Source organism: Aspergillus brasiliensis, assembly GCF_001889945.1.
Source record: "Aspergillus brasiliensis CBS 101740 unplaced genomic scaffold ASPBRscaffold_8, whole genome shotgun sequence".
Lineage (NCBI taxonomy): Eukaryota > Fungi > Ascomycota > Eurotiomycetes > Eurotiales > Aspergillaceae > Aspergillus > Aspergillus brasiliensis.
The window spans coordinates 1,415,905-1,439,226 of record NW_027137449.1 but is presented as its reverse complement, the minus strand read 5'-3'; the positions used below and the strand labels follow the sequence as shown (position 1 = coordinate 1,439,226).

The window sequence follows — 23,322 nt, the reverse complement described above, 5'->3', positions numbered from 1 at the left end:
AGCACAAGCACATGATCCACAACACAAAAGCAAGGGTCACGAGTACAAAAAGAAAGGCCCAACCCTAACTCCAAACCCCGAGCCAATTCGATCTGCAAGCCATCTGCAATTCCCCACAGAATAACTTAAAACAACCATCACCGGACAGCGGGGGTGAGCTGCTAGTTAATACATTTAAATTGACTGAAACCGCCAGATATTAGTAAAAAGCACTCACCAGAGTTGATTTCTGAAACCGCATGACATTTATCCTTCCATGCATGTATGGTTTGGATTGGTTTCTCTGCGTCGAACTTTCTAACCTGATCATAACCTGCTTATTGCATATGGAATGTATGTATGTATGTATTCGTAGTATCGCATTAAGTTGCGTACTACTAGTACTGCTTAGTTCTTATGATTTTGTGATTTCATGCGGGTTCCATCGATATATATACATGCATGTGTGATCTCAGCTGGGTTTGATATTACGTTCAGTAGTAGTAGTAGTAGAAGGCAGACTCATACTATAAAATGACTATCGTCATGGTACATACATATATACATATATAAGATATGGATGGTATAGGCTTGCAGTTGCAATCATGGGCACATCGGTGCCTTACTTTTGTGGCCCTAGGGGATGCTATTGAAACGGGATAAATCGATAAGATACTAGTCATTCAGTCTCTTATTTGTTTTTTTATTGTGCAATGCCTGGTCATCCGTACTGATTATTATTGAATTTGGGAATTATACTGGATACGGACATGTAGTATTCCTCTGTATAAATAGATTATGTAGTGTATATATATATATATATATATATGTATGTATGTATGTATGTATGTATCATGCGACTTTAGTATTGAAAACAATCAAGTAATGTATGTCCACTAGAGATGATCTACTGGGCTGAGTGGGTAGACAGCAGGTCTGATTTTGCTCGGTCCAATGATATAGAGGGGCAAGTGAGGGGAGGGACTCAAGGACTGTCTAAGGGCCATGAATGCGAGATCGTGAAGTATTAGCTACTTAGGAATCTTGGTAAACACTTGTGTGGTGACAGCGAAATAACATTGCTAGGGATATCGATGCGTTTGCTGCTAGAGACTCGGGAGGATAAGTATGTTGAGTAAAGGAAGACAGTATGGAAGAAAGCAGATAGAAGCTGGACACAAAAAGAAAAGACAAAGATAAAGAAACCATACAGTAATAAAATGGCTTGAAGGCAGAGTAATACAATGAGGCCATTAATCATAACACGTACTTCAAGTATCATTCATCACTTTCCTGGCTCCAGGCTAGGAACGATCACAGGTCCATACTTGACCACGGCACCAAATGTCCCATCACCCTGCACCATATAGTCCACCGCAAGGTTCAACTTTCCACTTCCTTGGCCTGGGTGGCCATACATTGTGTTCACGACATCCGGGTCATAAGCAACAATAGCAACATAATTTCGACGACCAATCAGCTTCCGGTGTTCACGAGGCTGTCCGGTAACATCAGACTGAAACAGCTCCAGCATGTCTTCCTTAGTATCGGTTGGCTTGGAGGGGGTCGAGCGTTGACCGTTAGCTGGGACATATAGGGGTTTGTTGCTGCCATGAAGAAGCTTGATGACGTATGACGGTGGAGGGTTGTTAACCACCGGTGACGAGATAAGTTGATACATGGTTTTATGGTTGGAGGGGAAAGATGGATCGTGTACGAGTCCGGCACCACAGGCGTTGACGGCACCAGAGAGGAAAGTCATGCGAAGGGACTTTTGGTGCGCAATGCCTTGGAGGGTACGAATCAGATAGGTTCGCTCAAGATCCTGTCCATGCGGTTAGTGATATGGTTGGGCTCCGATGTATATAGTATCAGTATACACACGTACCTTGGATTCATGGGTCCACTGATCACGCAACTCATCCAAAAGGTCAAGTTCACCAAAAGGGCTGAGGATCCCGCCCATCAGACCGGTTTTGCCCACAGCCCGTTTGACCGAATCGAATCCCGACCCAACCATGCCCTTGGCTCCAACTACACCAGCCACGGAGCTGGTGACCTTACCAAGGGCATTATATGCCCCTGTGACTGCCCTCTTTCCTGTAGCAACCGTGTGTGCGATGTGTTCAGCAGTCTCCAGGCGCGGATAGATGATTGGCACCGAAAGCATCCACAAACAATGCTGCACGGTTGGGGGTAACATGGCCACCTTGGGGAAGATTCCCTGATACGTGGGTCCAGCAACAACCTGATGTGGATTGCGCTCTGAGCGACAGTCAAGGCCAACGGCAACAACAGCGGGTCCCAGGTACTTGACAAAATGCCAGCCCGTGCCAGTGATGGTAAACAGATCGATGTCGCTCTGAGAATTGCGGAGCAGGTCCAGTGTGGTGTGGTGCTGAAACAGCAGATACATCTCTATCCCTACTCGTCCAATGTTCTTGAACATATTGGAGAACTGCATGTGCTCTGGGTACGAACCAAATCCGTCGAAGCTAGCTTTATCAGCATCGGCTCCTTCCGTGGGGCAATGTATAGACTTACATATCATGATCATCAATTTGACAAACATAAGGGATCTGAGCGAAAGCTTCCCTCAGGTAGGGCTGATCAAAATGGCTCGTATAATAATGGAAGTAGGCGTGAGAGACGTCTTCTTCGTGGGCAGTTGTCCATGGCGTCTTCTTCCGGATCTCTTTCCCACTGAGTGCAAGCCATTGCTTGAGGCATGGAACCTCCTTCCACATCCGGTCTGCATAGATCTGGCCTCCCAGACACAGCTGAGCATGAAATCCCCCGATCTCATTATGTTTCTGCATGATGTCTTTCCACATGAACCCTACCCCTCCGAGGCGGGATCGCTCGTTGGCGTTCACATTCATTGAGAAGTCGTTTCCTGAAGTGGTGATGAAGCGCCAGCCAGTCTCGTATCGTCCCGCAACTAGAAATTCATAGCGTGTGCAACCAAGATGTGAGGTGATGGCGTAGGTCCACTTGGAAGGGCCGGCCTCTTCCATTCGTAAGTCAATTTCGTACCTGTAGAAGGTCCACCGCTGATGAACTGCAATCGGCATGGCTTTGAGTTGACGCGGATTCGGCGACAGATCGACACTTTGGTGAATATGAATGGTGGGAGGCTGTGCAGCATCTGTAACCAAGAGAATGGAGCCTAGCCAGATGCCACGCTCTACGTCCATGTTGGTGTAGCGGAGATAGGGGCCAAAATAGACCCCATTTGTGGGAGCAACTTTGTACATATCAATGCCACTGATTGGCGGGGGTCCCGTAGTGAACCCTGACACAATTGGGGATTGTAAACTCTCAAAGCCGGGGGTCAAGGGAAGACCGGGAGACGCCAAGGGTTTACCAAACGTTGATAGAGCGGGCGATGCCAGAGGATGACTGCTATATACGCTTCCCACAGGGGACAGCGGGGTTTCATTGAGATTCAACGGGGTTGGACCCTTGGGAAACTCCCACTGCGTGGACTGAGTCGGGAGATGAATATAGTAGTATTGACCGGAATTGGGGTCGAGATGAGCGATCCAGCCTTCTGGTAGCGGTGGAGGCGAGGATGGTGCCACAGAAGGTGTTGGTAAATTGCTGACGATGGTCTGCTGAACGATCGGATGGTTTCCATTCTGAACTGGAGTTTGAGCAACACTCGGGGGAGAGTGTCTCGACTCCTGCGGCTGTGGCTGCATCTGAGGCGGGGGCGACTGCTTTTGCTGCGGCTGCGGCTGCTGTTGCGGCCTTGGTTCATTTGCGAATGCTGGGTGATCATGGGCTGACACAAACGGGCCAGTGGCCATGGCAGCACCGTTTACATCGTTGGCTTCTTTGACACCGTTCGCTGGCCCAGAGGTCGCAGGATGTCCAGTTGACGAGCTGGGCTGGCTCAACGAAACTGGAACACGCTGCTTCTCATTCGGATATCCCTGTGATACTACGGTTCCTGGGACACTCGAGTAGGCCGGAGGAGGGGAGGAGCTTATGCGCATTCTTTCCAGATCTTGTTCTAATGCATTCGGGGGTATCCTTGTGGGCTGGGACGCTGGTCGGGGCTGCACTGACGCCCCTGCAGGCATAGGGGGCGTAGAACTTGTCGGAGGGGTACCCTCAGAAACAACTTCAGCACCTTGATAGACCGTGGGTGGTCCATGTGGCTGACTTCCAGGCTGCTCCGTCGGGGTCCATGGCCTAGGAACCGGCGGAGCTGGCGGTTGATTTCTGGGCTGCTGGCCGGCATATTGCTCGGCTCTCCTCTGGGCTGCTGCACTCTGAGACCGAAGACCTGCTAACGTCGACGTCCCCGCAATCCCCGAGGCGGCGTACCGGGCCTCGATATCAGACGTCGCATGCTGCCCTGGCTCGGCCACTGGGGTTTCTGGAGGCGGCGGAGAGCCGCGCTGAGCACGAGTCGTCGAGTTTGACGCCGTCGAGCTTATTCGGTTGATAGCATTGTTTGGCGGCTGTATATTCTGTGCTGCTGCCAATCTGTTTGAAGCTTGAGGAGGTGGATAATACTGTTGGCGGTGGTCTGGGTACCCGGCCGACTGGGACTGGACGTTTGGAGCTGGGGCTGGAGCTGGAGCTGCCAGCCCCGGCATGCGCTGATGAAGCCGCGAAAATAGCCCTTCTCGGTCCGGAGAGTCCCCTGCGGGGGATTCGGGCAAGGGCTTTGGGACATTGCCTCGTCGCTCAGCTAGAGTGGCCTGCTTGGGCTCACGCAGCCGCAAAGATGCCATATAATCGGAAGTCTGAGATACGCCGGAGCCAGCCGACATATTGCTGGGGATCGTGGGAGAGTCTCCCGGAGCAGCTGCACCCTGAGATACCGGACTGGAGCCACTCGAACCTGAGCCACGGACATACTGGGGTCTCTGCCTATCGTCGGGGTAGGGCAGAGGGGTGCTGTGCGCCGACGCTGGGGAAGGGGTTTCTCGCTTGCCAATGCGCAGCGGTTCGATGACGGGCGAATCGGCCTGCGGTTGCCCCGGTGCGGTATTCAGGAAGAGCTCCTCCTGGGAGCGATTGCCCTGACGGCTTCCGCTGGGACGACTCATGCTATTTCAGATCTTGTTCAATAGATTGGGGATCAGTGGAACGGAAGATAAGCTGGAGAGAACTTGAAGTTAGCTTCTTCGAGCGAGCAGAGCGCCCATCCGATAATGAATGCGACCAGACGAGGAAGACAAGGGAAAGGAAGAATAATAGAAGAGGAAAAGAAAAGAGAAAGAAAGAAAGAAAGAGAGGGAAATGCGGGGGAAGGGACAGACGGACTGGAAGTCACTGGATCAAAGAGATGCGATTTGCCGGGATGTCAACGACCGTCTCTCATCCTTCGCCACTCTTGAAGCCAGACGAAGGCCAACTTGCAATCAAGAGAGAGATCCAAGAACAGCGGAAGCCAAAGAGAGAGAGAGAGAGAGGAAAAGGAGGGAAAACGCGCCGGGAGGCAGCGAGATTCCTCTTTGGCAAAGCTGGATGGCTCGACAGATTAGCCGCCGAGGGGGATGCTGGCCGGCGCATTCATTGGCTCAGCGCAAAGGCCCCAACGGTGCATGAGGGGCAGCTCTCCGCGAATAATCTTCGGTATCTGGCTGATCTCCTCCTTCACGGCGCTGCAGGTTTGGCCTTCCCTGAATCGTGCGATGCTCCAGGGTTGCATATGGCTGCTACCATGCAGGCCTGGTTGTGCTGCCTTACCAACTTGCAGTGCCGCGGTGGGACCCTGAGATATACTTAGCACTCCGTCATTAGTAGACGGTTTCTGTCTTTCCCCCCCGAGCATCGGGATCGGCCCGCAGCGGTACCTTAAAAAAAAAAAAACATGGGTTCCTTTTGTAAACGAAGAAAAAAGGGTTGTAGTAGAGATCGATCGACTCATCCGGTCAAGGCTGGTTTATTATTGATATTATCCAGACATCGTTCAGTTCGTAAGTCCTATAAAAATGCCAAGGGGCACTGGCGTGTACGGCCCGTCTATTTCCGCAATCCGAACTAACTCGAAAAACATATTTCAAGAGAGCAACGTCCAAAACCCCAAACTCCAGCTCCAGTGTCCCTATAGATAACTCCCAAACTCATGTCCCATATATATCAACCGTAATTGACTAAGGGTCGCCCATGCTCGGCCAGAACCTCCACCCATTCGACCTCCAGCGCATGGCCTCCACGCTGGGAATGTTGGATTTGTCGTTCAAAGAATACCTGCAACATCTGACACGTTATGGCCGAGTTGTACCCAATTTCGCCATCCTCTAGGTTAGATAAAAGCTCCAAGGCCATCATTTTCAGCCCGCTCGTCGGGGCCACAGCACCCGCCAGAAAGAGTGGAAAGGCGATGAATCGCCGGTCCCCTTCTCGCCCCTTCTCCACGATCCCCGATACGATCTGTAGAATTCGCATAGCGTGATGGTGGATCTCATCGTCAGAGGCACCCGCGGACTCCAATCGCTGTCCTGGCCAGAGACTGGTCGAGGAGAATAGCAGGCTGGTGTGATACAGAATAGCAAGCTAGATGGTACACCTGTTAGCACCACGCGCCCGGTTGAAAGCGAAGGGATGAACTAACCGGCTGCAACAGACTTTGCGACGGTAACGAGAGACTAGCTTGGTTCTGGTAAAGATACCCAACCTCCTGATGACCCCACAGCCTTATGAGTACATCACGTACCTCGCTTAGCTCCTGTTGCTGCGGGCCCAGATAGTTATGTAGATACGACCCTTTGGCTCCCCGCGTCTCAACAGCAAGAAGTCCCATTCGGATTGCTAATATGAAGGTATCGTAATATAGCCGCATGATCAGAGGCAAGTTATGATCAGAGTGCGGATATTCCGAGTCACTGGGCCCAACTGAGTAACAGAGCGACTGCAAATCTAGGAGCAGCTGGTTGTCGAGAACGGCACGGACAAATTCCCCCGTACCTGCGCCGCTGAACAGCGCATATAGATCCACGTGGCAAACCCACCAAGCAATGCAAGGGAATCGCTCAGCCCCGGGAATAGATTGCCTGAGCAAGGCCAAATGAAGTAGCCGAGAGACGTGGTGCGACCAGAGGTTTGAACCACTAGGGTCAGCCGCCACAACCTAGTGCACCGAGCGTTAAACCCACATTATTGTATGCAACGCCTTGGGCGCAAGCATGGGTAGGGAAGGGGCCAACTAGAAGACTCACCTCATAAACAAGCATCAGAAAATGTGTCAAATACAGAGCATCAGACAAGAGATCTTCATTGCAAAGTCTACCATGGGAAAGAGCGGCAACCCGATCGTAGTGATATGAGGCATCGATGTGATGGCCACCTCCTTGGCGAATCAGACTGAGAGCGGATAGAGCCATCATTGTATGATATAGCTAGAACAAAAAGAGAATTCGGCGATTAGCTTCCATATACTCGTCATTCAGCAGAACCCAAAATGGTAAGTATTACACACAGGAGGGAAGTTCGTCGCCTCACGTTCAAACACAGTCGCATCCAGACCATTGATGTTGAATATGCCAGCACATGGAAGGAGCTGCAAACACACAGAATGGCGGAAATTTTCGAGAAGAAGCATTTCGAAGTGGCTTGGTTCGGTGCTTCCCTGTATATTCTGCACACTGCTGCCCGGGTAGTCCGGGCTCAGTTCCGATACCGAAGGCGCAGATAATGAGAAGCTCCCCTGGTCTGACTCGGGTGATTGAGGGGTGTCTCTTCTGTCTGGGGGTAAGTGCCTTCGTGCAGCCCTAAAGCTCTTCAATACAATGACATTCGGACCATAGAGCCAATTGTCATCTTCGATTGGGGGATTACTGCCACTGCCGCTTTCGAGCAGAGCATCGCTCTCTGGGTCTTGTTCAGAGGCATCGTCTGCATACTCAGGAAGTCGAGAGAAACTCTCCGGAATGGCTATCACATGGTAAGTTCCAGGTACTGCTGCCTGTGCCTTTCTCTCTCGCTCTTCATCTGACGTGAGTGTCGCAAAGGGCGGGAGTAAGTCGCATGTGGATGGAGGCACACTGGTTTTCCGCGAAGTGACTGTCGCTGGAAAAAGAACCATAATCCGTTAGAGGTAAATCCATAGAGTACATGAGGCCCAAAGCTGCTTACGGTCCCAAACCACGTTGCCTGCTGTCCTAACATCCGACATACGCTCCCTTACGCGACGGGTATCATCTCGGAAGCACAACCGCGGCCGGTAGTCACAAACATGGCCCAGACGGGCGCATTGCTGGATCGGATCAGGTCAGCATTGAACCGCACAGCTCCCACAATGGATTTGGATGAAGTACATTACACTGAGGGTGGATCTCGTCGCACTTGACTGGTTTTTGAGAGTCAGTGAGTACATCGTCGCATTGGAGCAGGCAGAACAAAGGCCCTTTGGGAAATCTAATTGTCTATTTGGCAATTTCAAAGCACTCACCTTTGCGGCTCTACTTCCAAGTAAGGCAAAACAAGTCAGCATCACACCGTAGGACACGTCGGATATCATCAATCTTTGACACGGGAGGATGGGCTCACTCTGCACGTCCTAGGAGGGTAATATGACATTAGAGATACCCACAGAACGGGGAACAAAGGATTTCTCCGCGCCAACGGACATACCAGCAACCAGTTCTTGATCGGGGTGGGAAGCGCAATCGGTGCTGTCGGACCGAAACCTTCTTGGGCGTCGGAGGGTCCAAGCCGGCGCTGGGGCTCACCAGACAACTCTTGGGGGCAATGATAGGCAATCGTAGAGGCTGCTTCCTGGAAGATCGACCAGACCGAGTTGTCATCGATATACTGACGGCCGCCATGGAGGAATCCGCTTTCAGGGCTACCGCTGGGAAGGATGCATCAACAAGAGATGTCTGGATGGTGACGGGAGCGGAGGCACCCATACTCTATAGGCTTGCAAGACTATCTCCGTAACGAGTGGGGTCTATAAACGAGGGAGAAAGAAATGAGAAGGAAAAAGAATAAGAAAATGAAATTAGATGAGAAGTGGAGTGAGGGTAACTATAGATGGAGAGAAACACCCATGGCCGGAAAGTTAGAGGCAAATGGATTTTGGGGTCACGGATGAAGATAAACGAAATCGGAAGTATCGTTTATGCATCCTGAAAAGGGACTATCTATAGGGTGGAGCGAACAATGGAGGCTGAAAAATAAAATAAAAAATGAACAAAAAAATGAAAGAAAAAAAGAGGTCTAAAAAGGAAGAATGGGAGGGGGCAAAAAAATAGGGAAGAAAGATGGGACAGGAAATCTGGAGTCTGGAGTCTAAAGTCCGGAGTCTGCAGAGCTGTCCAGAAGCAGAGTAGTTCGTGAGGAATAGGATCAGGTACGACCGTACAAGAGGGAGCTGATTGCAGAAACACCATAAAACAAAATAAATCAGAGATTAAGAATAAAACAGGAGTACTCAAAATCATCAGCCAGCCCTGTCCACAGTGGCGGATCTGATGGGATAAGACAGGGTGGAAGGCGAACTGCGAACAGGCGAATGAAGAGGCAGCAGCCCAACTGCCACCTTGACGCAAATGGCGTGTTTGTCTGTGGGTGATCAGGAAGAAGGGGGGAAAAAGGGAAAACGAGAGGGGGGAAACAACGGGATGGATGTGGTTAGGCCCGTATCTTAGGCGAAGAGACTTGGTTCCAATGAAGGCCATAAGACGACAGAATCTACTAGTACTCAAACCATCCTAGACCATGGATTGCAGATGCCAACCATGTGGCCGCGAAGGTAAGAGAAAGAAAAAGAAGATTTGAAATAAAGCCCTCCGGGGCCGAGAGAGAAGGAACAGACCAGTCATGCCAGCCAGGGCAGATTTGCTACCAAGGATGATGGGACGAGGCTTTTCTTTTCCCAAGTTTCTTTCTTAACTTTAGATTCAAATCCTCTTCCTGACATCCAATCAGGTCCAGGGACCTCTGAGTGGAGTATAATCATGATCTACTCTATGATTCACAGTTGTCGCAGCTTTTATTTATTTATTTATTTATTTTTTCCCCCTATTTACAATTGATTGATAGATCGAAACATCTCACCCGTGAGCATTGACAGGCTATAGTCGCGACCTGAATATAGACCGGGGCCAACGGTTCAGGCTGGATTTTGGGGGGTGGGCGTCAGGTGAGTTCGGCCACGCCGATATACGGGGGTTTGGCCATGAACGAGTCATGACGGTTCTGTCTCATCTGGTCAGGCTTGGTTCGGTATCGGACGATGCATCCACATTGAGACTCGCGAAGCCACGATGGGTGCAAGCTCCGGACTGGGCTTGAGTATCTCACCCAATCCTCTGGTGAGTTCACATCACAGTTCTCAGGGCCTAGCCACGCTGGGTGGCTGCTAGGCAGATGTTAGTTCGACAAATGTGATGTATTCATTATATATTCAAATAGTAGTGGCAGTTAAGAAAAGTGGAAGAGCTGAAAGCGCATCCACCCAACCTTACCAACCTTAATGGCAGAGAGAGTAAGTAGATAGTAGGTAACTAGATAACTAAGTACTTAGTCCCCTGGCTTGATCCGTCGGATGGATGGACGGCTTCCCAATGCCAGCTGGGAAGATACTTACATTACGCGATCAGAATGCGTACGGACCACGTAACAGCCGGCGTATGCTCGGTCTACATAGTGGTATATATAGTAGTTATTACCATCAAATACCAGCTGGGTCCGTACCAATACCCGGAGCTAACGCATGTGAGTTTAGCCCTCCTCTGCCAGACTCGCCTGGGCCAATCTAGATTCCTCGGGCTGCCCGCCCTCTTCTACAGCCGGTACTAGTTCACAGCAAACAATCTCCTCGTCACCGCTTCCTCTCTCTTCCCTTTCCATCCAGTCCCTCAGATTGTCCATGGAACGAACATCCCATTCTCCGGCCAGTGGTGGCTTGGATGGAGCATGATTGGTTAGGCGCAGGCCTGCATTACGCTACAGAGGCAAGTTAAGGTTGGGTATCATGCACCTTGGCTTTTCGTCTATCTACTCCTAAGTCCTCCGGCGCTCCTGCCCAAGCGACATCCTCACCACCACTTCCCGCCCCTTTCTGGTGCATGCCTCCTGATTGGGACGGACACATTCAGGGGTGGCTTCGGCGTTCCTGACAATACTCAGGGAGATACGGAGTAAGGTGGATGATACACATACAGGACTAACTAGTAGTAATGAAGTCCCATGATCAATGTTCCGACCCTGAGACATTGTTCCCCCGCATATGTACCCATGTCGCAGGAATCATCGCAGATGGACGAGCGCCCGATCCAGGATCTGTCGCACTGGCCCCGATCTCTCCTCTTCCCGCCAGCTTTTCACTAGTTTCTGGATGGCCTGATCAATCGGTAGGTCTGTCTGCTTGCAGAGCTCAACGTATGAGACAGCCGCTTGGGCGCGTTCAGCTCGAACGGCTTCAACGGAGAGGTCTATCTCATAGGTGAAGATCTCTGCTGTTAGCGCCGCCAAGGACTCCTGGGGTCCGCGGCGATCGGGTTCGCCACTCCGTTCCGATGCCCACGCCCCCATTTGGTCGAAAACTGCGCGCAGCTTTCGGTACAACGTCACCTGCACGTTTCTGCCCCCATGGCCCACTAGGATTCTGTGCAACACCGGTCTCAACTTTTCCAGATGTCCGTGGATGGCTTGGTTTCTGTTAGCACATCGATGATTGGGTGAGGATGCAGACAGCAAGGAAACCTACTCTTTGCTGATGTATGCGATGCAAGACTGAGGCATTGTAAGAGACATGCTACACAAGCCGCCAACGTGTCGTCCAGGGTTTGTCTGTAGAAAAAATTAGCATCTGCCATGCATTCTCGCCGCGTCACAAGATAAATTTTTGTTTCTTTGGATTCTTTCAGCGCGAACCGCCAACGATCCAAGGCCAATCAAAGGTAAACCCGATAACAAGGGGATAGGTATAAATAAAACCATGTGGAGTGAAAGCATACGAGGACAGACAGGGAACATACTTCGGCTTCTGATCCTTGCCTGAATCCACATCCATTGGATCTCCCTGGTCTTCAACATCATCCAGCACGTGGGTGACAATGGCAATAGCGTCTGGCATCAGATCCAAGTCTTTGCGTGCTTGAGCTACTCCGCCAAGGGCAATAAGCGCGTGGGGGCGATATGCAGGGTTGTTACGCTTCGCTTCTCTGATAGTGATAGTCTATATGGGAACAGGCGAACCGGCAGTTAGATATTTGCCCGTCGAGGTTTCAAATTTAGAGAGGGAAAGGCCTACCTTCATTGTTTCTCCAAGCGTTGGCTTCTCTTGCCATAATTTCTTCGCTTGGCCCGAGAACTTCACAAAAGCTTCTAGCACAACTTCTTTACCCTCCCACGTTTTCCCGGCCACAGCTCTCTCCAGCACAGGCCATACATACTCGCTCGTCGAGAGATCGATTTCCGAGTCCAGCGACATGATGGCCTTTGCAAGCCCCAGAGCTGCCGTATGCTTAATGGCCCACCGGGCCGAATCCAGATTGCTGGAGACCAGGTCGGTAATTTCCTTGATGTAGAGAGACACCGTGCGGTTGCCGCCGACGTTATCCTGCCATGCCTTCTCAAAGACCTCCCTGACATGCTCATCCAAGTCACATTTGGATACAAAAATGAATGGCAGTGCAGCCGTAGCGAATGCCATAAACCGATCATTGGACAACTTCGAAGCGGCTTGCAAGATCTCAGCTGAAATGGCCCGCTGGTTAGAGTCTTCGGCGGTCAGGTATAGATCTTTGGCATGCTCGATTGTCTTCAGAACTCGATTATCCGAGGCGAGACGCAGGAGGTAGCCGATAGAAGTACAGTAAGATGCACTGACGGTGTCATTGCGATCCACCACGAATTTGCCGAGGAGCTGTATGAAACGATCTGCATAGGGGCGGAAGAGCATGGATCGCATGCTCAAAAGGACCAAAACCCGGCTACAGCCAACCTTGGATGGAAGTCCAACGGCCGAGCGCAGCACGCCTTCAAGCCTCGTGGCAAATTCTTTCATACTCTGTTCATCCAACATGTCTATGAGATATCTCTCGATTACTTCCATCATGGGAGATGTTCGAATGCTGGACAATCTCATCTTATCGATATCCTGGCCCGTCAGGCCATATTTATCGGCGTTGAGGTGAACGTAATTGACTGCTTGAGGTTCCAGTGAACTCAAAGAATTCAGAAACTGTTCCATTATGTGGGGAATGAACGGCCGCAATGGTCCGCCCGGGCTTTTCCTGATCATTTGGATCAGAGCTCCAATGGCAAATCCTTGGACCTCTTCGACACCGGATTCCATGCCCTTATCACTCAATAAGAACGGGATGGCGCTTCGAAGCATGGTTTCGGCTCGCTTGGTGTCAGTGTCGCTTGTCTCCAGCGTGCGAATAATGGCGTTGGTAATGGTTTGGCAAAGCTTCAACGCTGAAGCTCGGACGGTCTCTTTGATATCATCTAAAAGTTTGAAGGCCTTGGTAAAGATCTCATCCATGTACTGCGCGTATTTCTCGGGCTGACGACCTTGGATTAGATCCGCGATTGCAGTACAACTCGCCTGTCGAACCCTCCATTCCCGGCCTGTCAACATGCTTTTCAAGAGATCATTCATGATCTCATCAAAATGAGTATCAATCACTTCTATTGGATCCTTGACCAAGGCCTTCCAAATGGTATTCATGGACCGTTGAACATTGGGATTAGGGTCGAACCGGTAGCGAAATAGCTTGGGATAGATCTTAGGGTTCTTCGCTAGGTAACCGTTAACGCTCGAGTCAGAAAAGATACTGCTGATGCCCATTTTGCTGAAGGCCGCACGACTGGACCAGAGGGCATTATTCGAAGCTAAGGACATGAAGCGATATACGAGGGTTGGGTCACCGGCTTCGGATGCGAGGTTCATGATGTCTTTGTAGGTATTGACGGAGGAACCACCGCCAGTAGGGAGTGCCCCAGGTTCGAACAACTCAGTATTTTGGCTGACCCTGCCACCCGCCAGGGTGGAATTGTTCTCAGTGAAGGAGTTGACCAAGTCACGCACCAAATCGTCTTTCAAGCTTTGGTCGCCCATGTCGTATACAAGGCTTAATCCCTGTGCACCGGTCTCCTGTACCACCTCGTCTCGGTCGACGAGCAAGCTGCTGAATGAACTTTGGCATTGACGCAGACGATCTTGCATCAGGGACAAATGACCACAGTTTTTGACCAGACTCAGTAGCCAAATGGCAGATGCCCTTCTAAGAGACGGTTTCGGTGCGCCACATTTGGCGATGATCGTGTCAGCCACATTCGCAAGCACTTGTTCTGGGGCATCCGAGACTGGTGACTCGGAATCTACATCGAACTCTGGACCCAATGATTTTGAGTCCCAGCCAGCTGCAGCATTGCTTAGCGCTTCACCGACAGTAAAATGTATCTCGGGGCTCCGGATATCATGTAGACTATAGAGGGCTTCTGTCAGGGTACTGAAGTGTGAATCATCGGGACCCTCTTTTGGAAAGATCAGAGACAAGAGCCCCAGTGCCATTATGGCCACTTCGCTTTCGGCCTTTGCGTCCCGTACAAGAACTTCTCTGATGGTTTTCCACTCTGCATCAGAAAGCATAGAAGGAGACAGAATTCTGGAAAGACTGAGCTGTCCAATTGCTACCTGTGCGGCTCGTCGAAGGAGTGAGTCGCGGGAGTTTTCGATCATGTCACAGATCGTATGAACGAATTGGTCCACATGGACATTGGGCACCTTAGCTATCATGCTACGGAATGCAAGTCTGCTCAGCATATATGAAAGTGCCAATACTGCTCCGCGAACCCTAAGTGCAGCCTCGCCAACTGCAGTCTTCCATGATGTTATGCACTCTGAGCATTCTGCAAACAGTGCCATGAGGTCGTCATAAGGTAAGGCGGGATGTGAGGCTAAGATTCCCAGTGCGCGGGCGGTCATGGTCTGAATATCTTGGTCGTTGCTCTTCAAGGGAGTGCGCAGAACTAGTGTCTGCGGAACCACCGCCTCCACGATGTCGTTCGAGGCCAAAGAGCATATACTAACGAAATGCACTCCGCATTTCTGTAATCCCTCTCGGCTCTCACGCGTTAGGCCGGCCAAAGCGCTGTTCAGGAAGAGAACAATCCCTTCTTTATTGACAGCCCGAAGATGATGTTTAAGAGATGATCTTGCTTGTTCGTCGGATGCAAGCATCACGTCAAGTTTAGTGTCCCAATCTTGGTCGATCTCTATGGTGGTGTTAGAAGCAGAAAGTGACTCCCAGAGCAGTACGTTCCGGATGAACGCTATTGCGGAAGCAAACGCATTTTTATAGGGCCCTGATACAATTTCCGATGCAGAGGAACCTGATACTCCGTTTGAGGTTGCCGACCCAAATAGGAAGCGAGTAAGTTCCGAAAACTTTGGGAAATTATACCACATAGAATCTTTTGTTGGGTGACCGTCGCTTGAAGGTCTCGATAGCCGGTACCAGAATGGATGTAGACCTTTTTTGCCTTCCTCCATAATTTCCTGCTTATTTTCCGACCCGCGCGCAATCGCCATGAGGTCTATCCAGCGGGCGATAACATCGTGGTATGGCAGAAACCTGTTAGCAAAACGTACAGCGGCGTACTGAGGGCCGCGGACGACAGCGAACCCGCTTGTTGGATCTTCTCCTCCGGGGTAGTTGTTCATCTGCCGAATTAGGAAAGGCCGCAGTTGGTCTTGGAAGTCACTGTCCCAGCTATCTATGGAGGAGTTGAGTATGCTTCCCAAGGCTTGTTCAATGCTCACGAAGATCTGAGGGCTGGAATCATCAGAGCTCAAAGAAGCAAATAGCCATTGAATGAGATCGAAGCCAGAGAGACCTTCCTGCCCATCGTACACTTCAAAATTGGTTTTGGGAACCAAAATACCGATACTTTCGTACGCAAGACCCCGTAGACTCAAATCTGTACTAGGAAGCTTCTGCCCGCTAGCGGCTGGACTCGGCCATCCCTGAGACTGTATGAAATCTCTTAAGCCTGCTATGAGATTGGGAGCCATTTCTTCCAGGTCGGACGGCGAGCCCATTCTAACAACCCAGGTAGTAAAGTTAAATATCTGTGTTCTCAACTTCGAGGCCAACAATCCTTGTGATGACCTTGCAGCATCTGATAGAAGACCTTCTTCAATCACCCTCATAACACTCGGTCTGTCCTTCGTCGCTCTAATCGATTTCCCTAGGGAAACCAGGATCCTGGTCTGCAAAGCGGGTCGCGCCGGAGGTGCGCCATCAGGCGTTCCGGCTCCAAAGTACAAGCCATAAAGTTGCTGTACAACATCTGGCGCCTCCAAGTCCGGAATGAATCTCTTCAGCGTCTCTTCGCCGATATCGGACAGACGAGAATTTGCATCTGCAGACGCAATAAGAGCAGGCAAGAACCGCTCCGTGTGACTGAAAGCTCCACTAGCCAGAAATCTCAAAGCATTGACTTTGGTCTCTGTCAGGTTGAGGCCACCTTCTGCCGAAGGGTTCCATGTTTCTGTTACCGGGGCGTCCTTGTTCAAAAATGCATACTCTGCAGGAGACAACCCAGGACACGTAGGCGAGTTCTTATCTGCGGGGAACAGGAGCAGCAATTTTTCGAACCACTTTGAAAGAAACTGCGTGTCTTGGTCGGATAGACCTAGTCGAGCCTTGAGCTGCACATCATCGTCGCTACCCTTTGGCGGTAGCTTGAGCAAGGGCAGTAGCCGCAAGACAAGGTTGAATACCACGGCGGCTTGGTTAATAGATGTCCCGATCTCAGAGATCCCCTGAAGCAAGGGAAGCAGAATTTCAACTCTTGCATCTGAGCCCAGGCGATCAATACCTTGTTGAAGGTATAGCAAGTCGAAATGCCGGATGAGCTGGGACTTTTGCTCTTTGAACTGCTTCAGCAAAGCCGTTACCGGCAGCTTGATAGAGGGAGCTTGGACTCTGGTGTTGACATGCTGGCAAACTGCAATTACTTTGTTGCGGACAGCAAGACTTTCAGACCCCAGCTTCAATAAGAGGGGAGCTAGATATGTATTAAGCAGGGTTTCCAGTTTGGCATCGGTATCCGCCAGCGCAATCCGAAGCTCAACCTTGGATATCAAGCTCAACTCGCGAGCTTCGGAGCTTGCTGGCGTGGTGTCTGTAGCCATAGAAAAATGAGGTTGTGTCTTAAGAAGAGAGAAATTTCCACATTGATATATTTTGGCTCTGTAGTAAGTATACAAAGCTTTCTCAGGGGGTACGAAGGGGGGATTATGAGTAGCAGAAGGTCTTGTGTCTGAGCTCAAGGCAGACGATCCAACGTCACCCCCGCCAACCTAAGGCCACGATAACATCCCGATTGGGAAGACGTCCGTATTAGTCATCATCCGGGGCTCAGGTACCGTATGTAACGTGGTGTATGGTAGTATTTGTGCCTAAGGTGTCTCGGCTACGATGCTGTTGAGTTTCCCCAACCAAAAGGAAGATTGACTAAATATCAGGAGCGCATCTAGTAAAGTATATCTGGGGATGTAGTGACGAATGTAAGCCAAACATTACATTTAAGCGTATAAAAGTAGATAAACAAAGATTGAATGGCATGAGCCACACTAAATATTTGTGTAATACAGTCGTCATCACTTGCTGAAGGTCAAGTAGCCGCCCTTCTCTGTTCAGCTGCCTCACCCCTCAAGAACCTTGCGACTTCACCTCCGGCGTTGGCTAGATGGCCATTTATGGGTTTGTTCTGGCTTGGATTACCAAAAAGGCACTTCCATAGATCATCCTTCTTCACCATTTCGCCTCCTGATGCCCCGCCTGCCATTAACTTGGATAGTGCGGCATCTTGCATCTCTAAGGAATTAGCCGAATCGATGGCAGTTTCAGTGAGACTGGGTATAACTGTTCCATTGTCTGAAGGGCTAGTCAAGTGTTTCTCTTGCTTTCTCTCCTTCTGCACGATGTGAGCCAAGCGACGCGACACCGAGAGGTCATAGATCGACTGCTCGACAGTGTCGGAAACCAGATACATCCAAACAGTGGTTGGTCGATGCTGACCAATGCGGTGTACGCGAGCGATAGCCTGAAGCTCAATTGCGGTGTTGATCAGAGGCTCGCAGAGAAAGACATGTGTGGCATTCACTAAGTTGAGACCGGAGGAATGTGCTTTGGCGTGTAAGAGGAAGCATTCAACCTACGTAACGATGAAACATTAGACGCTGCTTGCTAGACCTGTTTCACAGGATACTGTACTTACTGCAGGATCACTTTTGAAGCTTTGGATTCCATCTTTGGCGTCAACGCTGCTAAATCCAATCTTGAACCGGGAAAGCGCATTGGCGAGGATCTCAAGAAAGTTCTTGTATTGGGAGAATACTACCGACTTGGCCCCTGGATCGTGCTCCCGAAGCCACAAGATATGCCGTGCCAAAGTATCGATCTTTGTGCCATAGGAGCTGTCCAGGTCAATGTTCTTGATTTCCCGCAACGTGCTGGAGCTGATATCGGCATATATAGAGTTTTTCGAAGGACGTTCTAGTTCTAATTTAGTTGGCGCTTTCTCCTCCTGCACGACAAACTCCTGCGGCTTATACGTAATCTGGTGAAAGTCGTTTGCTTTCAAGCGCTTTTTGCACGTGGGGCAAGTTCGATGCTGATGCCACCACATTCGCAAACAGTCCTTGCAGTATTTGTGACCGCAAACTGTCAGAACACCTGCAGTGAGTTAGCACCGCCGCTACTTGAAGGCTCAACTTGAATTCGCCCAGCTGATACTGACCAACTTCGAACCCAGACTGGCAGATGACACATATCCTTGATGCCTCGTCTGTGCCAGACTCATCTCGCAGATGGATCAGGTACCGACGTTTTGCTCGCAAAGTAGAGATTTTCTCGTCAATTTCACTCTCCTTCCTCAGCTTCGAAGTGAAAAGTGTCACATCCAACGGCTTGCCAGCACTGTTTTCATCATATGGGGCAACCGTATCAGAGATCTGCTGCAGTTGACGATAATATTCAAGCCGATTGTTCATCGTATCTCGAAACATCTCAACCTCCCTCTCCAAGCTGGAAGCAGCCTTGGATTGTTCAGCTGCCATTTGACTCGCGTGTTTTAGCACAAGACTGACAATCTCAAGCTCTGCACGCGCTCGATAACTTCCTTCATTCGCTTGCCATTCGAGCGCGGTGGTCAGGCTGCGAAGCTCGCTGATAATGCCTCGGAGGGATCCGAGTTGCGGATCAGGCTTCATATTACTGCGTAGGTTCATCACTTCCAGGAAAAGGGCTGGAGACGGCCCCTCTCCTTTCTGCGCCTGGATAATTCCTTGCTTAACTTCATGGGCAATAAGAACGTTCTTTTGTCCAGTTAAGCAATCGTGGCGATCGGCGAACATTGCGCGCAAGGCTTCCATATAAACGTACATCTCATCCTGGTGCTTGGTGGACTTTTCATACTCGTCACCTTCGAGCTCTGACTCATCCTCTTGATCGATGAGAGACTGAGAAAGGAATTTTATCATGGTTTGACGCCATTTATCGTACTGTGCAGCATGCTGATTCATGGCTTCACAGAGGTCTTCGAATCTCTCAATGACGCGCCGACCTTCTAGCCCCGTGCTATATACCTGAGGCTCCATCTTAGGAATGCTCACAAACCCCTTCTTGTGTGACTTCTCCCTTATCAGTTTCATGTAATGACCGACCTTTCGGGATATATCAACCAGCATCTCCTTCCGGATGGCCTTCGCCGTGGTATACGCCTCCTCTTCCTGTTTTTCTAGTAGTTTGAATTGTTCGGAATCAGGCTCTGTGAGCTTCGGATCTGACTTGATTTGGTAGTACGCATTCCCCATAAAGAACACACAGATGTGTTGAACCTCAAGAGCTAAGCGCAACCTTTGACGATATGTACCAATGCGGGTGTTCTTCTCTGCTTCTTCCGCCTCGTTATCATTTGTTGAGCCTACCGACACAGAATCTTGGTAATCGTCCACGGAGGTAACTCGACTCTTCATACGTTCCGTTTGCAGTCGGTCCCGACATTCTGCAACGATCGCGCTCGCTCGTTCCAGGCACTCCTTCCAAAGTTGAAGTGCTTCATGCTTGCGCATCGCGTTCTCCAGCAACTGTCCCCGCCGAAGCTGAGAGAGGAGCAGAGTGCGCTCCTCCGCATGTATAAGCACGTCATTCTGGTCGATCATTACCTCGAGGACCTCATTAACCGACCGTAGTGGACCGTTGTATCCAATGCCCAAAGTCCGGCGACCGGTACCTGCAGGATGAAGACAGGTTTGACGGAGCCTGACCAACCAACTTCGCATCTTCTCGACTACTGATGGATCATTAGGGTTCCATTCATCAGTGGTCGGTGCGCCTGATAAATCAAGACCACAATCTTCACACATCTGCTCGTACAGCTGGCCATAATGCTGCTCTTCCACCGCAGTGAAAGGGACAGTTATAACCACTCTCTTCTGCGGCGGCAAACGAAGCTCACCACGCACATGATCTTTGCTATGGCGAAGGGCAATTGTGTGAACGATGTGTGCTAAGATAGGTCGGAAAGACACACATAGCCTATTCCAAATAAAGCCACAATAGGGTTCGTAATGAAGGAAGAGCAGCAGGCCTAGAAGGTCTGCAATATCTTTACGAAGTGGCGTTCCAGTTACCGCCCAAGCCAGTTGACGTGGAATCAGACGAGCAACCCTCGCTGCATTACTGACTCCGCTCTCAATCATCTGAGCTTCGTCTAGGCAGACCCGCCACCAGGATATCTGAACAAGCGGTGTTTTTCTTGCCTCAAAGCGCTTCGCATGTCGCAGGTTTCGCTTTGGAGCATCGCCAGAATAGTGGACCTCCCGAGCAAGAACGTTGTAGGTAGTCAGCACGACATCATGTTCTGCGATCAGCTCGACCAGTTCACTATCTGCTAATTTCTGATGACGCTGAATCCCTTCATAGTGGTATACACTCAGCCCTGGAGCATGCAATCCGATCTCTTGCCGCCACTGCTCAAGGATCGCCGGGGGAGTTATGATCAAAGTCGCTCGCGACGGCCTCAAGCCGTCGACGCGGCTATGCTGACCTGCATCTTCAGAGGATGTGAAGCGTCGATGAAGACACATCAAAGCAATCATTTCGACGGTCTTGCCCAAGCCCATTTCTTCGGCTAGTACGCCACCGTTGAGGACGTTTTCGGCGTCATACCAACTTGAAATATTGGAAGTAACAACCATGAATAATTGACTGGCGTAGCACTCTTTGCCGTCCGCATCAGTAAACTTAGCAAAGGATACTGGAAGGTCACTGCCAGAACCTTGCTTAACTGGAGCAATTTTTCCATCTGGTCGAAGTTCCACACCTTCTCTTTGCAACAGCCACCTGACTGCTCTTCTTTGAAAGGGGAAAAGCTGACACTCCAACAAGTCACACTTCATAGCTGCCGATGAAGCAGGGTCGTCTGGAGGAACATATACGTTGTCATAAAAATCACGTGGTGACCAACCTGTTGCACCCATATCCCTGCGGTGCTTTTGTCGCGGATTTTCGAGTACCGTGTCACCATTCTCTCGCAAGATGTACCTCGAGAAGACATTAGCTGGTCCAGCCAGCATCTTATTGATGTCTGGGATATCAAGTGAGTCCCTCCATATGATGACCGTCTCCAAGCTGAATGTCTTCCTATCAGGCAGACATTGAAGATTGGATTGATAACAGACAGGAGGGACACTCTTTTGAAGGCAGTCGGCACAAGCCAGGCTTGAGGCGAGAGCCAAATGAGTACCCAACCTAACGAGCTCAGGGTCAGAGCTCTCAATAGTGAAAATTGCTTCACGCCCCAAAACCGACACTAGTTCCAGGCTGAGAGGGCTATGCAGCCCTTCACTCTGAACAGTAGCCGGTTGGGCCTGAGATATCCTATTTACATCAAGGATGACAGGTACAGTATCAAGCGGCTCTGCCCGGCCGCCCAGTTCATGTTGATCATGTGTTACAGAGCCAAAGTTCTATCAAGCATTAGCGGAGTTGGTCAGAAGGGTTCCAGGATAGACCGGCTCCTTTCAGTCAGAGAGAATACATACCAAGCGCAGATTGAAACGCGCCAGTGGTATATAGCCTATGGGTATTCCAAAGTCTGAGAGACCATTAAGATGTCTGAGACTCCGAGATGCCGGAGCCAGCTTGCGACGTTTACTCGGATGATCGTGGGCCTCTGATTGCTCGGGCCTGACGAAGGCAGTGGCCAATGATTCTGGAGCATTGCCTGAAGCATGAAGGTTAGTAGGGAATTCCGAAACATGCCACCTTGGAAGATGTCAAGGCTTTGTACCAGAATAGAATAGTTCTGCATTCAGCACAGTCATGCCGCCCCCTTCTTGTCTCTGACGCCTCAGAATGCCACCAGATGAGTGTTGAGTCGAGTAATACTCTCTGTTGCTCTCCGATACGGCGATCTGATAAGAAGATCTCACGTGCTGATAGTGCTGGGTTATGTTAAGTCCGGGATTTTTCCGTCCCAGTCTTCAGCTTAGTCAACCAACCAGTGCTTCGTCATGGCCGGATCTGATCTGTGCTTCCAACAACTAGTACCCCATAAGACTATGAAAAGATGCTTTACAGTGACGTGGAATCTAAGAAAAAGCAGTCATATCTGTCCAACGTCATCTATTCTGATCCCAATTAGGTCCTATGTATATTTAAGTGACATTGAGCACTGCATGTGTTCTGGAATCAGTATCTGAAATAGTTAGTAGTACAATTTACTGCATGAACAATCTGAGTATCGGACTGATGGTATTACTCCTGAATACATTTATTGTTTTATTCATACTATATACTATCCTGTATAATTTTTTTATAATACAGGCTCAAAACCCAGAAAGAAAAGGTTGGAGGTCAAAAATTGAGTTGATTATTTCCACTGCATATGTGATCGGCATACTAGTTACTAACTACAGGAAAAATATACTGCTTCAATGCTACATTGCTACTCTTGAGTATAGTAATAATAGAAAGTTGTCTTCTTGCCTATTCTATCTTAGATCTCCCTTCTCCGGAATTGTTCTGTTGCCAATTGTCCTGTTGCTGGAGTTACGTTATTTCGCAAGTGAAGAGAATTTTTGTTGTTCACTTATCATCTATAGGATCGCTTGGACTATATGTCTGTCTTTTCTGTCGCTCTACGAACTGTCCACAACCGGCGTCAGGGCTCTTAGTTTATAGCACATGAGCTCTATTACTATTTAATTACTGCCTCACGCATTAGCCTCGCTGTTTCTTGGGGCCTGCTTCAATTCTCCAACCTTCCTTACCCAGTTCCAGGATCGCGATTCACCACTTTATTCCGCATGCGGCATCATTCAGCTAGACTCCGTGGCAGGAAGAC

The 23,322-nt window shown here is 49.9% G+C and overlaps 4 protein-coding genes across 4 annotated transcripts; all 4 read right to left on the bottom strand.

The window, feature by feature from the left end:
• Positions 1-936: 936 nt before the first annotated feature.
• ASPBRDRAFT_678057 (WW domain protein) lies at positions 937-5,045 on the bottom strand (the record flags this gene model as incomplete). Its single annotated transcript, XM_067628954.1, has 3 exons — positions 937-1,804; positions 1,868-2,474; positions 2,524-5,045. The coding sequence occupies 3 exons, from the start codon at positions 5,043-5,045 to the stop codon at positions 1,265-1,267; spliced, it is 3,669 nt and encodes a 1,222-aa protein (XP_067478026.1). The 3' UTR covers positions 937-1,264.
• A 1,036-nt stretch (positions 5,046-6,081) lies between these two features.
• ASPBRDRAFT_56535 (uncharacterized protein) lies at positions 6,082-8,852 on the bottom strand (the record flags this gene model as incomplete). The annotated part of the gene is made up of 7 exons (XM_067627584.1): positions 6,082-6,498; positions 6,557-7,072; positions 7,161-7,340; positions 7,421-8,010; positions 8,077-8,197; positions 8,491-8,500; positions 8,575-8,852. 7 exons carry the CDS (start codon positions 8,850-8,852, stop codon positions 6,082-6,084), a joined length of 2,112 nt encoding a protein of 703 aa, XP_067478025.1.
• Positions 8,853-10,868: 2,016 nt separating this feature from the next.
• On the bottom strand, positions 10,869-17,232 carry ASPBRDRAFT_45024 (ECM29 family proteasome component). Its single transcript, XM_067625314.1, has 4 exons — positions 12,203-17,232; positions 11,928-12,127; positions 11,657-11,739; positions 10,869-11,597 (listed from the first exon to the last, which is right to left on the bottom strand). Exons 1-4 carry the CDS (start codon positions 17,099-17,101, stop codon positions 11,197-11,199), a joined length of 5,583 nt encoding a protein of 1,860 aa, XP_067478024.1. The 5' UTR covers positions 17,102-17,232; the 3' UTR covers positions 10,869-11,196.
• Positions 17,233-17,437: 205 nt separating this feature from the next.
• Positions 17,438-22,332, bottom strand: ASPBRDRAFT_155994 (putative SNF2 family helicase/ATPase). Its single transcript, XM_067619397.1, has 5 exons — positions 22,267-22,332; positions 22,019-22,200; positions 18,712-21,943; positions 18,190-18,647; positions 17,438-18,126 (listed from the first exon to the last, which is right to left on the bottom strand). The coding sequence occupies exons 1-5, from the start codon at positions 22,298-22,300 to the stop codon at positions 17,584-17,586; spliced, it is 4,449 nt and encodes a 1,482-aa protein (XP_067478023.1). The 5' UTR covers positions 22,301-22,332; the 3' UTR covers positions 17,438-17,583.
• Positions 22,333-23,322: the final 990 nt, after the last annotated feature.